Source organism: Microcaecilia unicolor, chromosome 4 (assembly GCF_901765095.1).
Source record: "Microcaecilia unicolor chromosome 4, aMicUni1.1, whole genome shotgun sequence".
Taxonomy (NCBI): Eukaryota; Metazoa; Chordata; class Amphibia; order Gymnophiona; family Siphonopidae; genus Microcaecilia; species Microcaecilia unicolor.
Window position 1 is genome coordinate 171,938,317 of NC_044034.1, and position 18,007 is coordinate 171,956,323.

At 41.3% G+C, this 18,007-nt stretch overlaps 1 protein-coding gene across 6 annotated transcripts in view; it reads right to left on the reverse strand.

The window, feature by feature from the left end:
• Positions 1-18,007, reverse strand: part of TEAD1 (TEA domain transcription factor 1) — a 342,634-nt gene that overhangs the window by 246,120 nt on the left and 78,507 nt on the right. For all 6 annotated transcript variants that reach the window (XM_030200970.1, XM_030200968.1, XM_030200971.1 and 3 more), the window contains exon 3: positions 5,852-6,105. In XM_030200970.1, coding sequence (XP_030056830.1) covers positions 5,852-5,999 — 148 coding nt within the window. In that variant the 5' untranslated portion in view covers positions 6,000-6,105. The remainder of the gene's footprint in view (positions 1-5,851; positions 6,106-18,007) is intronic.

Below are 18,007 nucleotides of genomic sequence, written 5' to 3' on the forward strand. Positions count from 1 at the left end.
TGTTACCATGTATGTATGTATGTATGCACCTTAACGCATTACCATTTGTAATTCTGTTACCCAGAAATGGCAACCGCCATTACGGCAAATGTAAGCCACATTGAGCCTGCAAGTTGGTGGGAAAATGTGGGATACAAATGCTACAAATAAATAAATAACTAAATAACTGGGAAGCAAAGACAGTGCTGGGTAAGTTTTCTAAGGTCTGTGCTCTGATCATGGCTGAATAGATTTGGATGGGCTGCAGTGGAGCTTTTCAGAGGCTTTGAGAACTTCACAAGGACAGTCTATGCCCTGAAAATGGCAAGGACAAATCAAACGCAAAAACAAAAGGGGTTCACAATTTCCACAAAAACAGAACTAAACAAAAACAGGGTAGAAAAGAACCAAGTCCAAGAGATCAGTCCAAACACCAGGATAAGATGCTCCAAAATCAAGGACAAATCAAAATCAGGTATACAAATGAAGTATCATATCATAAACTCATTACTACCATGTTAGCGCGGAAGCACCTCAATGAGTGGTAGTAAGTGCCCCCCCTCTGAAATGGAAGCGTGGCAAGTGCTTCCGTTGCCGCATGGCCATTTAAAAAAAAAAAAAGAAAAAGACCTTTCTTTTACCCCTCAGTAAAGGGGTGCCTCAGTGCACGTCAAAAACGACGCCAGCACATTTTGCTCACTGCTACTGGCTGAATATTGAACCCTGTTTCCTTAGATTACTCCTGAGTCTGTCCCCTTTCACCTTCCTTCTGTGCCCCCTAGTTTCAGAGCATCCTTTAATTTAAAAGTGGCCCACCTCCTGTGCATTTATGCCACGGAGATTTGAAATGTCTGTTATATCTACCCCCACCTTTCTTCAAAAGTGTATATTTGCTGCAAAAGGATCCCCGAGTACCAATGAAATTCACGGTTAGCATCCAACTCAAAGCTAGTTATGTTGGGGGTGTTCCAGGGGCGGAGTCAGCACTTAGCCACTTAACTTCTGATATTCAGCCCTTAAGGGGGGATTCTATAAACAACGCCTAAAAAATCCACACAGAAAATATTTCTGCTTAAGCATATTCTATAAGTGTTGCCTAGATTTGGGCGTGGTATATAGGATAAGCATAGTTGGTATCCCAGCGCCTAAAACTACATGCGTCCATTTACACCAATATGGTATCTTGTTGGGCAGACTAGATGGGCCGTATAGGTCTTTATCTGCCATCATCTACTATGTAACTCCTAATTACTGCCAATTAACTGCTTGTTAACACCAGTAACTGACTGTTATTGCCAAATTAGTAAGTCAGTTCATACATACATGGATCTGCATTCTGTGCCCAAAACTGCGTGCCAAATTTTGGGGGACCTATAGAGAGTCTGGTAACTATGACTGTAGCTGAGCTCCAAAGAATTGCTATAGGATAATTTAATGCTGAAATATAAGAATCACATCACAAAGATAAATGGTACCCGTGACGTTCATGGCAAGTCCGATTTTACTCATAAAAACAGAGCAGATGACCTAATGATTATTCCCCTTCCTTGGACAAAAAAAAAACAGTTTGTTTTAGCCCTGAAGACAAGTAAAATTATGCTTCCAGTAAGCCACATTTTGGCACCTACATTTAAGACACTACTATGAAGGATAATGAGAAAAGATATTCTCTAGGCCATTCCTTCTGAGCACTTTAAAGACTACCAATACATTATAATATATACTGCAAATTAATTCTGAGAAAGTCTCTCACAAGTGTAATACACTTGAAATGCCACTAAAGGGCATTAAATTATTTTGATTATGCCATACAAAATCTAGAGCACTTAGAATGTTTTCATTTCAGAATCCTTTGAGAACAATTACACTCTCCTGGCTACGAGACTATTCCAGGGTCCTCAGAATCCTAGCAGGACTTCCATAAATTTTCACAAGCTATAAAGCAGTCACTCAGTCTGAAGAGCACTATATTCCCCTACTGAAAAAGAAAATATTAAGATGTGAATTCCACGATTTGTGGGGAGTACGGGGAGACCTGCAAAATGGGAAGGAATTTAATCTCTTCCAAAAAGTATTAACTTTATCGTAATGAAGAACATCTATTTAAAAGATCAAAAGCCTTTATGGCGCATATGTACTAAAAGTGCAAGTTTTTGCACTTGGCATAGCGTAACTTTCGCAGTTAGCGTGATAAGTGCAAAGCCCATGTGGTAAGTGCAGGGAACGTGCCCAGCATATGTCCTGCATTTAGTGGCAAAGGAAGACACTTACTGCCTGATATTTAGTGCTATTTATCTGATCAGAATGGATGCTGACTGGTAAACTAGCACTTAACGGGCTATCCACCAATATTCAGCAGGGGATAACCGGCTATCCTCTGCTGAATATCCGTCATTAGTGGCTCGCAGATAACCGGTTATATCATGTGATATAACCGGCTATCCACCAACTTTTAAACCGGGTTTGGCGGGTCAAACCCTGGTATATCTTTGGCCGGTTTAAAGATAACCAGCTATGTATATCCAGTTATCTTCAAACAAGCAGAACCCCCCCCCCCCCCCAAAGATATTCAATTCTGGTCACCAGAAACAGCCTGGCATTGAATACCCCGATTCAGCGAAGACCGCAAGAGACAGCCCAGCCTATCTCCCACAGTCTGAATATCGGGGCCTTATTGCACAGGTAAAATATTACACTGGACAGGTGCTCCTACAATACTACTACTACTACTACTAATACCTACCAAAAACACGTAATAGTGTTGGCCAAAATGAAGAGAAAAAAAAAAAAAGACTACTGCAGCAGCACAACCTGGATCTACCCCCTTCCCTTATCAAGGTCCCGCATTCCAATAAGAACATAAAAACATAAGCATTTGCCATACTGGGACAGACGGAAGGTCCATCAAGCCCAGCATCCTGTTTCCAATGGTGGCCAACCCAGTCACAAGTACCTGGCAAGATCCCAAAACAGTACAATACATTTTATGCGGCTTATCCTAGAAACAAGCAGTGGATTTTCTCCATGTTAATAATGGCTTATGGACTTTTCTTTTAGGAAGTTATCCAAACCTTTTTTTAACCCCCGTTAACTGCTTTTACTACATCCTAGTACAATCTCCCTAGTACAGGCTCTGATCCTCATCACCTAGCACAAATCCCCTCCCCCCGGGACTTACATAGCCATTCCTGCCACGTCAAATGGCACCAATGCCCTTTAGCAGTAATGCTGCAGTACCATCACTAGGGTTCTGCAGTCTGTATAAAGGGGTGCTGGGTCTGTGCTACCATGGCTTTCATGCTGTCACATTAGGTCAGATGCCACACTACTGGAAGCTGCACTTATCACCTCTTGAAGTGGCATTAAGTGCAGCCACACTATCAGCGATTGTGAAAGCTAGTGCACAATTCCACTCCTGTCATGTCCACGATCTGCCCCTACCTCCAGTAGGCAGCTAGTGTAAGATTTATGACACTTGCTGGTTTTAACGTGCCAATATCTACCTTATAGAAAAACCTGTGCTAGCTAAACCAGAAAGCATTAGCAAAACAAAATCACACGTACTATACATGAGTGTGTCAATTTTAAAAACTAAGACAACCTCTCTTCATTGTGAAATGCAAATTCAAAAGGATTATAAAAATGTTAAACTGTTTAACAACATTCATGTGTGACTGGCAGTAAGTATATTAAGTCTCTGTAAATAAAATGAAAATATTGTGAACTAGCACAGGGCAAATACGATTTACTCCCCAATGCCAAAAATCCTGCAGGAAATCAGGACCCTGAAAACTTTTTGCCAGCAGCAGCTGAGATGCCTCATTGCATGTCTGTTTTTCCAGACATTAGATTTCATTTGGCTGGAAGGGTCACATGACAGCTGTGAACTAACGCCTAGAGGTTTATTTCTGCATCTCTGACACTGATGGGCTGAGAGAGAGACTCCACCACAACAAAGAGAGAAAATATTCCTCCTGGTCATTGCATCATCCAAGCCCTACTGGGGGGAGGGACAGCACAGCTGGGGGCAGATACACTGCCATCTGCTTTCTCCTGGCAGTGGGCGCTAGTAGAGTTTTGATTTTCCTGCTCTTTTTTTGTGTGTGTGAAGTGGGGGTGGAGGGGGAGGACCATAAGAAAAGGTACAACATAATCATTCTGGTTACCCTACTGGAAAAAAAAAGTGTTTCTAAAGAACATCTTAACATAGTGAAGCAGCTGTGCACCTGTGTTTTCAACACCTAAAATGCATAAATGAATAGCCCCCTCCCATTCCATCTGCCTTCTACAGTCCATAGAAGTCTGAAATTGTGCTCTGTAAAAAAACATATATATATATCTATATAGAACAAGAGAGAGTGTTAAATACGCACATAGATAATGCTATCTATACATTTCTTCCAAACCCTGTAAACCACTTAGTTGGTTAAATGCTACATAAATAAAAGCTGAAACAGGTTGGATTAATAAAGCTACCAGGCTAAAGCTGTGTGACAGATCTGAATGGGAGAATATTTACCAATCACGCTACCACCATGTTAATTTAAGGTGGATTGAGTAGTTAACCACTTCATTTCACCTATGGGAATAAAACTGATAGAATTTTTTTTTGGTTTAAAAAAGTGGCAAAGTTAAAAAATAGAACATTTCTACACCATTAAACTGTTCCATCATGTGGTAACACACTCAGTTAATCAATCTTCATAACCAAAATTTCCCTTTAGTTCAAAAACCAGATAATTGCACATTTAGGACTAGATTATATAAATTGCATCTACAAAATCAGCACCGAGAAAACCACACACTTAATGCTACTCCATAAACTTCGCCTGAAGTTAGGTGCAGTTTATAGAATGTGTATAGTGGCCGTCCCCATGACTAAAATTTAGGTGCTGCCATTTACACCAACTAAAATTGAGATTCGTGTATTAGAATTTATGCACACATTCCAGAATACACTTAGAAAATTGCGTGCGTAAATTGTAATTAGTGCTAATTGCTTGCTAGTGGTCAATTACTGGCACCGATTATCTTGTTAAACTATTACGTTGAATGCACAAATCGGCTACAAATGCTGATTTGCGCACACAACTTTAGTCGCTGTTCATAGAATCCGAGGTTAGGGGGTAATTTTATGAGAGACTGCCCAGGTCCATGCATCTGGTATATATATAAAATTGGTCTCTTATAAGGGAAATGGAAATGGGACTTTCTGTGGTATTTTGCAACTACATTCAAAGCAGTTTACATATATACAGGTACTTATTTTGTACCTGGGGCAATGGAAGGTTAAGTGACTTGCCCACAGTCACAAGGAGCTGCAGTGGGAATAGAACTCAGTTCCCCAGGATCAAAGTCCATTGCACTAACCACTAGGCTACTCCTCCATATATATGCACACTTTTCCTTATGAAATAAGCCTTATAAATACTGCAGAAAATTAGAAGCACACAGTTCTACCTGCTCCTTACTGGGAGTGAGTTTCTGTTTGTACAGGTGCATATTTGATAAAAAGCATGCTGCACTTCTCTCCACAATGCCTTTTTCTGGATACAAAAAAAGTGTGCTCGCAATTAGGTTCTGCATATACTTCTGTGTAAAAGCCCAGGGCAATTTTAAAAGATGATTCTAAACACAAAACAGCATTTTTTTACATGCAGAAATCACTTATAAAACCTTTTACACAAAACAAAGATTTTAACGTTTCTCACACCTTCTCAATACAATTCTCTTAAAAAGTACATGACAGAGGCTATTACAGTGATCAGAAAGTTCTGATCTTTGGTCCTTACAGTCCATGTCATTTAATCCAGCTCCACCTGCGGGCCTTTAATGGACAAATTATGCCAAGAGTTAAATGCATATGACTTACCATACATCTTGCCTTCATCTGATAAGATGATTTTCCTCCTGCCACATGGTGGGTAGATAGCAAGGGCCTCCTGAAAGCTCTGCTCAATGTCAGGGCTCCAGACTCCTTCTGCATCATTGTCAATAGGCTTATCTGCAGAATCACTCATTCTTTCAATATCTTCGGCAGGGCTTTCGCTGCCGCTCCAGCTGCTGGGCTCAATGGTGACAGCTAGGTTCTCCAAGCCGAAGCCTGGAGGCTTTACAAAGATAAACCTAGAGGAAAGAAAACAGTCTGTAAAAATATGAACATGAGCATTTTGAAACACACACACACAACTTATATAAAATGTATGTACGATATATCACAATTGCCAGACAACGGCTTCAGTGCGATGCACAAAGTAAACAAGGCACATATTTAGTACAAGACGTGCCTGCAGTTAAATGCACTGAATTGGATGCCAATTGCACACGCTTATGCGCAAGCTTAAAGTAGTGCTTTGGGCAGAAGTGGCATAGTATGCAATTGTAAAGGTGGTCTAAAAGTGGGAGGAGCATAGGTATGTCAACCATCATGTGCAGCTTATTGAATACTATAAGTTGCGTGCATTGACTGGAGCACCCACTTATGACTGTTACTTGACTTGGTGTAAGCAGGCATGCCTTTTTTTGACATGTCGGTGGCGGGGGGGGGGGGGGGGTAAGCTGGCGGGCCTTTTTTTGGCATGCCAGTGGGGGTTTGCACTAGTATTGATTAATGGAACCAGGGCACCCTGATGATGCTATAGAACTGAAGCCCCACAAGCTGCATCAGGGGGCTGAAAAGGATGCACCAGTTTACAGAATTACCCCAAGGGAGGGGGGAGGGAATTCTACACATGGCGCTTAAAAAATCTGCGTGGAAAACATTTCCACCTAAGCATATTGTATAAGCACACTCAGTATATAGAATACACTTAGTTGATATTCCAGTGCCAAACACTACACACGGCTATTTGCGCCAATGAAAACATGGCATAAATCCCGACACGTAGTTTTAGATGAACTGGGCCATATTCTATAACTATGCACATAAATTTCAGAACACCCATGAAATGCCCATTTTCCTGCCCAAAGCTACGCCCCATTTTGCCTGCACGTTAGAAATTAGACGCAGTGCGTTACAGAATACACTTAGCGAGCTGTGCGCGTAAATTCGAATTATTGCCAATTAGTGCTCATTATTGCTTGTTAAGTGCTGTTATCAATGCCAATTAGTTTATTAAGCCAATAAAGTTACACACACTGTTATAGAATCCACTTGGATTCTAAAGTGGAAAGCTAGGCGCACTATATGGAATCCAGTGGGGAAGTGTCTTCTTGAAACATTGTCTCCGTATAAAGGGATGCCCAGGTGGCTCAGGGGAAGCTTGGCTAGGTAAAAAAAAAAAAAAACTAGAAGGGCATCAAGACTGCCATTCTTTGGACTGCTGTTAATCACAACAGTGGCAGCCATCCCTCATTCCTCCCCAAACCTAAACACACAATCTTGGTTGCATGCCTAGCCTCAACTGGATCCTGCAGTGTTATAACCTTAGCCACAGGATGGCTTGCTTTTAGCATAGCTTGGAAAAACACATCACTTCTTCATTTCTATGTTCAAAAGTGGAAAACGTTGTCTTTATATTTCTCATTTTATGTCAGTAGCAAAAGGAAATACAACAAGCTATGTAGACCTTCTAGTAGCAAAGACGTGAGCTTCAGCAAGCAGCCTATACAGATATTTTTTGTCCATGGATGCTAACACATTTTAAAAGAAGAATAATCAATTCTACTTATGAAGGTACAAATAAAATATATAAATGTAAAAAAAGTTGCACTCATATATTTGATAATACATGTGACATTTACTCACCCTGGGACAAAGGAATGCCTTTCTTACAAGGCTAAATGTATGCATATTATGCAACACCTGTACTTTCTACCCCTTAAGGAGTTCAGATGTTCAAATAACCAGATCTACTGCATGTACAGTATACTTCAAAAGATCAGCCTAATATCTTCACAACATTATACAATACATACTACATTTTCAACAGTTTTTATTTTGTGAATGCAACAAGTACCGATTTAAAGACAGACAAATAATAATAGACTACACAGGCAAACATACTGCACACTAACGGGAACGTTCTGAAAAGAGCCATGTCAATTTCGGCAAGTATATATGTAAATACCAGTATTCTACTCGTTTAACATATGTGAAAGTGTATGTGAATAACTGACAATCTAGCTATGCACTATTCTATGTCTCCAATAGCACATACTGTCCAGGCTGGCAATCCCATGGGCGGAACCCAGGAAGGGCACTTATACACACATACAAATAAAAACTCAAAAATGAAATTTCACATCTACTATTGGCAGTGGTGTTCCTGGGGGGGTGGGTGGGTGCGGTCCGCCCCAGGTGCACGCCGCTGGGGGGGGGGGTGCCGCGCGCCTGTCTGCTCTGCTCGTTCCGTGCTCCCTGTGCCCCGGAACAGGTTACTTCCTGTTCTGGGGCAGAGGGAGCATGGAACAAGTGAAACAGACAGGTGCGCGGCACCCCCTCCCTCCCAGCAGGTAAAAATGCACCGGGGGGGGGGGGGTGTCCTTTTGCTGGGGGTGGGGGGGGGTCACGCTGCACCCGGGGGGGGCATCGGCGATCCGCCCTGGGTGTCAGCCACCCTAGGAACGCCACTGACTATTAGTAATCTATAATTAAAATTGTCCATGGTACCTTAAGATTGAAAGGTGGCCAATGTAAGGAGAAATTAGGTTTTACCTGATCATTTTCTTTCCATTATTCCTTCCCACTATTTCAGAATCTATGCGATAGTCCTATTGTGGATTAAAAACTAGTTAGAAGATAGAAAACAGGTTAAATGGTCAGTATTCTCAATGGAGTAGTTAGTGGGGTTCCCCAGGGGTCTGTGCTGGGACTGCTGCTTTTTAACTTATTTATAAATGACCTAGAGATGGGAGTAACTAGTGAGGTAATTAGATTTGCTGACGACACAAAGTTATTCAAAGTTGTTAAATCGCAAGAGGACCTTACGAGACTGGGCGTCTAAATGGCAGATGACATTTAATATGAGCAAGTGCAAAGTGATGCATGTGGGAAAGAGGAACCCGAATTATAGCTACGTCATGCAAGATTCACGTTAAGAGTCACCGACCAAGAAAGGGATCTAGGTGTCGTCATTGATGATACGTTGAAACCTTCTGCTCAGTGTGCTGCTGCGGCTAAGAAAGCAAATAGAATGTTAGGTTGTATTAGGAAAGGAATGGAAAACAAAAATGAGGATGTTATAATGCCTTTGCATTGCTCCATGGTGCGACCACACTTCGAATAGTGTGTGCAGTTCTGGTCGCCGCACCTCAAAAAAGATATAGTGGAATTAGAAAAGGTGCAGAGAAGGGCGAGAAAATTAATAAAGGAGATGGGACGACTTCCCTATGAGGAAAGACTAAAGCAGCTAGGGCTCTTCAGCTTGGAGGAGAGAACTGAAGGGAGATATGACAGAGGTCTATAAAACAAAGAGTGGAGTGGAATAGGTAGATGTGAAGCATCTGTTTACGCTTTCCAAAAATACTAGGACTAGGGGGCATATGATGAAGCTACAAAGTAGTAAATTAAAACGAATCAGAGAACGTGTAATTAAACTCTGGAATTCGTTGCCAGAGAATGTGGTAAAGGTAGTTAGCTTAGCAGAGTTTAAAAAAGGTTTGGACAGCTTCCTAAAGGAAAAGTCCATAGACCATTATTAAATTGGACTTGGGGAAAATCCACTATTTCTGGGATAAGCAGCATAAAATGTTTTGTAATTTTTTGGGATCTTGCCAGGTATTTGTGACCTGGATTTGCCACTGTTGGAAACAGGATGCTGGGCTTGATGGACCTTTGGTCTTTCCCAGTATGGCAATACTTATGTACTTATATATGGCTAGTGTAACTGCTTGCGCTTAGAAATATATGCATATATACACACTAGTATTCTATATAAAGTAGGGAGCTTCTTTTCTTTATAGAAATAGGCTCCAAGTAGGCACCTAAAACTAGCTGCCCCTTTACAGAATTGTCCTTGGAACTCTTACTTGTGCTATATAGTAGAAGAGCATATAATAAGGACATGTTTTTTTAAAAGACAAAAAAATGACTGTCACAAAACGCCTAGCCACCCGCCTGGGATTACCCTGCGGCCACTTAGAGGCTCTACCCCCAGCACAGCTTAGGTCCAGCTACACCTGCCACTCATGCTCTACACTAGCACTCTCCTCCCACTCTGGGCGAGTCTCCCACCCTCTAATTATCCCCAGTGATTTCTAGGTTACTGGAGCCACACTCCCAGTGGTCCCACAGTTCCCAGAAAGCATTCACAGAACCAACAAACAAACCACCAGGATTCTTTATCAGTCCAGACAGGCAGAACAAACAAATGTGTTTATTCTCAGAACTTGGAACAGTGGACCAAAAAAAATGTGCCAATAGCAAGCTGTAACAAGTAACTGAAAATACGGATCAATCAGACAACTAACTAAACATTTGCATACTTCCTAGAAAGTACCCAGGGAGATCTCTCTCTCTCTTCTCATAGGCTGAAACTGAACTCAAAACTAGAAAAGTCCAAATGAGATGAGCTCCTGGGCCAATCAGAGACCAGTCAACAAGATTTCAAATATCTACTGCTTCTTGCTTCCTGTTTGTATCAAACTTAAGAAAAAAATCAGCTCTCTGTAACAGCTATACAGCAAAGAAACACCACCTGCTGACCAAATAGGAAAGACACTTCAGAACATAATCAATGCAGGAACACATCTAATACATTTTACAGGCTTAAAACACACTGTTTCTTCACAATAACAATCTACTTAACAGGAAAATACCAATTAGATGAACCTATTTAATGCAGATAAAGCTGATGGGAATATGACTACAATCATTTAGTATTTCTCACAGTAGCTACATTTAATGTCCCACTTTAAGCAGTAAAGAGGAATATAACAATATTTCATTTTAAATTACTGCAAGTGCTTTCACCTAGAAACTGTGTGAATTATTAACCCATAAATCCTCTAATTAAGCTGGGTTTTAATTGTGTTTAAGTACTTTGGGGCTGATTCATGAAGGACTTCAACTATTCTGTGTCTAGGGGAAAGAGAGAAGCAGGCCTTTAATCTTAAATGAAAAATTTTATTACAATCTTTGGGGGAGGAGGGAGTCTTTTACTAACAATTAGTACATATTATCTGCAGCAGAGCCACCAGAAATAAGATGAGCCCTATGGCAGATAACATGTACTAATTGTTAGCTTGTAAGGTTATTTTTAAGGTTACACAGAGGCATATTTTCAAAGCACTTTGGGAGGCTAAGTTCCATAGGTTTCTATGGAACTTTGGGAGGCTAAGTGCTTTGAAAATGAGCCTCACAGTCACTAATATTAAAAAGTGTTTCATTCTCATTCATTTGATTTCAGATCTATCCCTTCATAGTGCTCATCTCTTCCACCATCAATATCCAAATTCTTCCCTTACACACAAGTAACAGAGGTAGCCAGTCACTGTAAGGCAGTCCAGAGAATAGGAGTACATCTCCTAGAATTTCAGCCTAGCTGGGAGGGAAGAACACATGACTGGAAGGAAGGTTTATACCAACTCCCTTTTCTTTGGCCTAAATGCTGACACTGCAGTTCAGGTTAGAAGACAGATGAGGGAAGAACTAGAATTCCAACCACTAAATAGTTCCACCTCATTATTTTGCTGAAATGTATTGCTTAGCTAATCACTTCCAGCTCAGTCACATGTAGCAAAAAGGCAATTTTGGGACATTCTGACCTCACATCATTGGCTCACGGTAGCAATAAATACGCCAGTCTGTGACTTATAGAATGTAATTTTGTTTATAGTTTTCGGATTTCTTTTTAACCTGGCAGTTTTCTACTCCTCTGTACTTCCAAGGGATGGTATTAGGTACCATGAGCTTTCATTTACAACTTCCCATCTAGGTATTTTTGTCCTCTATTTTATACTCTCTGAACTGATTTTTACTCTAGTCATTGCAGCAAGTCTTTGACCAGGAGCCATGCAGACACATTCCAGAACCCTGTAATCATGGGCCATAAATCTAACCATTAGGTATCATCGATACCTCCTCCCACTTCCCATCATCTCTCCTGGGGCTATGAATACTTCCTCCATGGCTTCTCCAGCCCCATACACACTGGAGAAGAGCAGAGAATGCACTTTTTGTTGGCCAGTAAAGTCTCACTTTATTTTGGATACTCTATACCCAAGGGTAAACCACAAAATTACCCCATTCAGTTGAATGTTATTTCAAGGCTCATCTGTACATGAAGTATACTAGAATTTGTTTTCCACAAGAGCCATGTTTACTAAGCCGTGCTATAGGCATGTTAGCATTTTTAGCGCACGCTAAACATTAGTACGTACTAACAGTGTACGTGTCCATAATATTTCTATGGGCGTCTACATGGTTAGCGTGTGCTATTTACAAATACCCCAGTGCATGGCCTAAAAATTTCTGTCTGCCTCAAGTTTACCTCACTCTCACCTACCCTACAAAATAGACATTTAGCAAAGTTCAACCTCTTTCTATATCACAGAGCTAGTTATGTGCTAGCATGTAGATGCCACAATACTAAAGAATATTTGCTGGAGCAACCATGAGTTCAGCAAATGAACAGCTTTCCAAATAATTCCTCTGAAAGATCTGTTCTAAAATTTCTAACCCAGAAACTTCGCTTTTTCAGGCAGGGGTCAGTATGTCAAATGAACTTCAATGTGAGGCTTATACCATCACCAGACAAAGCAACCAACCTTTTTAACCTCCACTGTTCTGACTCCATGTCTATCCCTTTCAAACTGGCTCTCCCCACTTCCCCCTCCCCCTACAGAGGAATTTATCTGGTCCTGTTTATGGAGGCCTGTTTACGGTGTTAGCTTTTGAGTAGCTATTCTGTTCTCTTCCAGTACCACATAATTCACACTAAGTTTTTCATACTTTTAATAGTACAAAACTGCACCTCAAATTGAAAAAACACTGAGGTTGAAAAATCTACATTGGAGGAAAAATCACCAGATCTTCATTAAAAATACAAACAAAACCTTATAAGATGTAAATTCTCAATCATCTTAAATACACTCTCTCTGCCTCCCCCCCCCCCCCACCCCCACCACCACTCTCTCCAGACTTTTGTAACAAAACCAACTCTTATAAGCAAAAAAACAAAAAAAAACAAAGACAAACACTAAGAGCTGTATGGTACAGGTATTAAATGGAATAGCTGTTCTGGAAGAATGCCAGCAGCAAGTCTGAAGAAAAGGTGGAGGACACTGTGCACTAGGGAAAGGGTCAGAGATCAACACTTAGGGTCAAAGACGGCTGCCACTAGCCCCCTAGGCTTTGTAGTGAACTGTGCTGTAACCTGTACCAAACCCCTATCCAAATACTGCCACTAATCATCATCTTCTTTTGTACTTTTCAGTTGTACCAAACCAGTGGTTCTCAAACCTGGTCCTGGAGGCAGCCCAGTCAGTCAGGTTTTCAGAATATCCACAATGAATATTCATGAGATAGATTTGCATGAAGTGGAGGCTGGGGTGCCTCCAGGACCAAGTTTGGGAACCACTACACCAAACAAATCTTATCATGGGGCCAAATCCGATTCATGAACTACTTCTACAGAACATAAAATGGAGAGCAGATATACCAGTTGGTAATTATTCTCCCAACCTTTCACACAGATCTTGATCCTGTTTGTACGCTTACTGCCAGAGATGCCTATTACATGCAGACATGAATCAGCAAGGGAACAGAAAGTCAAAAATGTCTAGGGTCAGCCAACAGGTTGAATCATTCGCATCAAGCTCTCTCCCACACTGTTGAGCTGATACTCAAAGCAGCAAACAAAAACCATGTGCAAATAGGTCCACAACACAATAGCATTGCAAAAAAAAAATAGCACTGCAATGCTTGAAGCAAGTGATATTTCAATTTTATTCATGGTGAGGAACATATATGACACATGCGCACAAAGGTTTTGCATAAAAACAGAAGCATTAGCACATATCAGCACTTAGGGCTTCCTTTTAGTAAGCGGTGGTAAGCACAACGCAGACTTACCGCTCAACATACAGGAAGTACCTCCGGGCTACTACATCAGCCCGGTGGTACTTCCCATCCCTAGCACGCCATCATTTCCAGTCCTACAAAAATTAATTTTTGTAATGCCGGAGTGTACCCGGCGGTAATCGGGCAGTGCTGCGAGCTGCCTGTTTACCACCGGGTTAATGCAGTAGCTCTTACTGCCACCTCAATGGGTGGCGGTAAGGGCTCCCACCCCCCGAACCCCCCACCCCCCGAAATGGCTGCACGGCAAGAGCTTTACTTGTCGCGCAGCCATTTCCTGCAGGAAGGCGAGACTTCCCTTTTACCAGCTACAGTAAAAGGGGGCCTTGGCATGCATGTAAAGCACGCTCCGAAGCCAGCGCCAGCCCCCTTTTGCCGCAGCTTGGTAAAAGGGGCCTTTATTCTTCAAAAAATTAATATGGGCCTCCGAATTACTACTAGCGCATGGAATTTTTGTAAGGCTAATATTTAGGTACAGGAAAGGCGTGGATGTGTGCTTTTACTTTCGGTTTTACTTGGACACGTGCTCGTTTGTTACTTCCCATTTGCCTTTAAAACCTGCAGGAGCTTCCTTCCACTTGTGAGAGACAACAAAATCGGCAGTTCAATCTGAAAAACTGACAAGAAATCCTCTCAGCAAAACCTTCAACACTGCCCCTGACCTGGCGAAAACGTTTCAGCATTAGAGGCCTCGCTTCCTCCTGCATACCGCAGCACTTCCGTCTGAGGATTGTGAAGGAATACCTACTGGCCTCATTAGCATCTATTTTAATACAATTTGTGGTCATCTTTACCGCACACAAGTTCCCTGAGCATTCAGCACACATGTGCACAAACCCAGTGTTAACTTCATGTTTATACTCAACAGTGAGCATTGAGGAATCCTCCAGGACATACAGCTTTTCATGATGCCTCTAATAAATATGCATGAAAGAAGTGCCTCAATTGTGCACAACTTTCTCACAAGCATATTTATAAAGGGCATCCTGAAAACTAGGGGTGTACATGGCCCAAAAATTAAAAAAATTGGTTCGTTTTTAATTTTTCTCCTGATTTTCAGGTGAATCTTTTTTGTTTCCCTACATTCATTTTTAATGCAAACATTGTATGAATGCTAGAATTTTTTTATGCATGTAACCTGACTATGCACATTAATCCACAGATGTATGCACAAATGAACTGGCACTAGGCACCTAAACAAATTAAATACATGCTAAAGAATGTGCATCCCTACTAAACGCTCAGCTACCCATTTCACCTGTACCCAAGGCAAGAGGCTGAGAAGACCCTGTCCTTGAGAATCATTGGAAAATACAACACAATCAAAAGAACGCTTAAAAGCATTCAGGTTAACCAATATTTACAAAGATGTAGCACAGAAGAACAATCTACTTCCAGCAAGATCAAGTCATAAAATAGAAATAAACCAGAGCTTGTTAAAAAAAAATCAGAAGCTTAATATAGGACAGAGTTCACCTACAAATCCCAAATAAGAGGCAACCAGCTGACATTATGCAATGAAAAAAAAAAATTAAAACTGACCCAGACTGATGCAGTGTTACAAATTTCCAAGCATCCTACAAACATCATCTCTTGCAAAGAATTTAGTTACATCCTGAACAGCCCTTGGGTTGTTTTCATTCTGTACACTGCATTGGGCCTACCAGCAATAGGCAATTAGAAAAACTTGATAAATACTATTAGCTGACAGCCATGCAAATTCCTCCTGAGGCTCTGTAGGTCATCTCCCCCTCCCCCCAAAGACTGACCCCTGTAGCTCTGTCCCCGAGCATTCCCACCCCTCCCTCCCCTGCCCTGAATGACTTAATCAGGCTCCCCTTCTTCCCCATATACTAGGCACTCTTCCTCCCACAGCTATGCACCTCTTGCTGGTTCCCACGATTCTGCACTCTCCCTAGCCTCACAGAGCTACACCACCCTCTGGCCTGAAGACAGCAGCAGGCTCTCTATATCTGCTGAGTCTTTGGAGGAGTGCATATGCTTGCCCCTCATTTTATCAGATGATCTTCCTCAAGTGCATTTTATATTTATATTATCTTGCTTACTTCATAATTCATATACTTTCTCATAGCTCATGCTATCCCACATACTGGCTGTTTTCCCAGTGCATAACTTAATGTATATGTAATATATACTCAAAGAAAAGCATCCACATTTAACCCCAAAATTCAGATGCTATTTCTACTGATTATTTCTATAGGACTACTAGATGTATGCATTGCTGTACACATTACATGCAGGTACTTTTTCTGTCCCTAGTGGGCTCACAATCTAAGTTTTTTGTACCGGGGGCAAAGAATTGGTTAAGTGACTTGCTCAAGGTCACAAAGAGCTGCACTGGGAATTGAACCAAGGTTGCCAGGATCAAAGCCCGCTTCACTAACCATTAGGCTACTCCTCCACTTCTATGCTATTGCATATTCTAATATTAGGCATCCTATCATGCATTTACAAGCATAATAATTTATAGTAAAAAGTTCTGCACCTTGAAATTGTATGGAAAGATTGTACCAAGACGGACATCCTGTACATTCTACCATGAAACATACTTGAGTAGTGTTACAATGAATGACCTTAGCTTAAAACAAGTACATAAGCACTGCCATTCTGGGACAGACCAAAGGTCCATCAAGCCAACAGTGGCGAATCCCGAAACAGTAAAACCGATTTTATGCTGCTTATCCAAGGAATAAGCAGCAGATTATCTCAAGTCCATCTCCATAATACTTTATGGACTTAGGAGCCCTTTTACTAAGGCACATAGGCGCCTACATGCGTCAAATTGGCACTACTGCCCAGCTACTGCATGCCCCGGGGGGGGGGGGGGGGGTAGAAAATATTTTCTATTTTCTACCACGAGGCGCTTACCCAGCAGTAATTGGCAGTTTACATGTGCTGGCCGTTTACCACCTGGCCAGCGTGTGAGACCTTACCGCTAAGTCAATGGGTGGCGGTAAGGTCTCAGCCTGAAAATGGACGCGTGCTGGTTTTAATTTTGCCACACATCCTTTTTCCAGCACACAAAAAAAATGCCTTTTTTCCAGGTGCAACGAGCAAATGGACCTGCACATGTCCAAAACAAGCACCTACACACCAGTGAAGGACACTTTTAGGCGCCTTAGTAAAAGGGCTCCTAAGTAACTTGCCCAAATCTTTTATAAACCCTGCTAAACTTACTGCTTTTACCACATTTTCTGACAACAAATTCTAGATTTTAGTTACTTATTTCTTCACTCTACATTTTCTCCGATTTATTTTAAATGTACTACTTAGTAGCTTCATTCCATGCCTCCTAGACCTATGCTTTCCTATTTGTTTTGGAGTTCTTTTCTTGCCTATGTGATTTTATTTAATGTACACCACTTTGACACTTCTTGCTTAAGTGGTTACTCAAATAGAATTAAACCATGAACCCTGGTATTTTGGGAAACCGTAAACAAGCGAGTCACGTCTACTCATTCCATTCCACGCAGTACATTATAAACCACCATATCTCCCCTCAGCCATCTCTTCTCCAAACTGGAAAGCCCTAGCCACTTTAGCTTCTCCTCATGTCCCAATCTCCTAAGGCCCTTCTGTAACCATCAGTCTGCATATAAATGTAACTACTTTTGAATAATTTTCTGTCATTTGTAAATTTGATCACTTCACTCGTCATTCTTTTAGGAGAGCCGTTATTCAGTGAACTCACAGTCCCTACTCTTTGCTCTCCAGAGCCCACAATAATTTGGATAAACAGATATTCAACACACACAGAAAAAGAAAAAATTATTAACCCAGCCAAAACAGTGCAACTCAGACTCAAGGAAAACAAATAAAACATCCTAATCAGATTGATAAATAGTGTTTAGACATTTGCGTTTTCACAATGATCGCTAATCTGTTCCAGCAATAACAGTACTGAAATCACATACATCAGTTATGATATCAAGAAGTCAGCCTGTAGACACATGGCTTTTTACAGAGGGAATAAGTACAGGTTTCCTA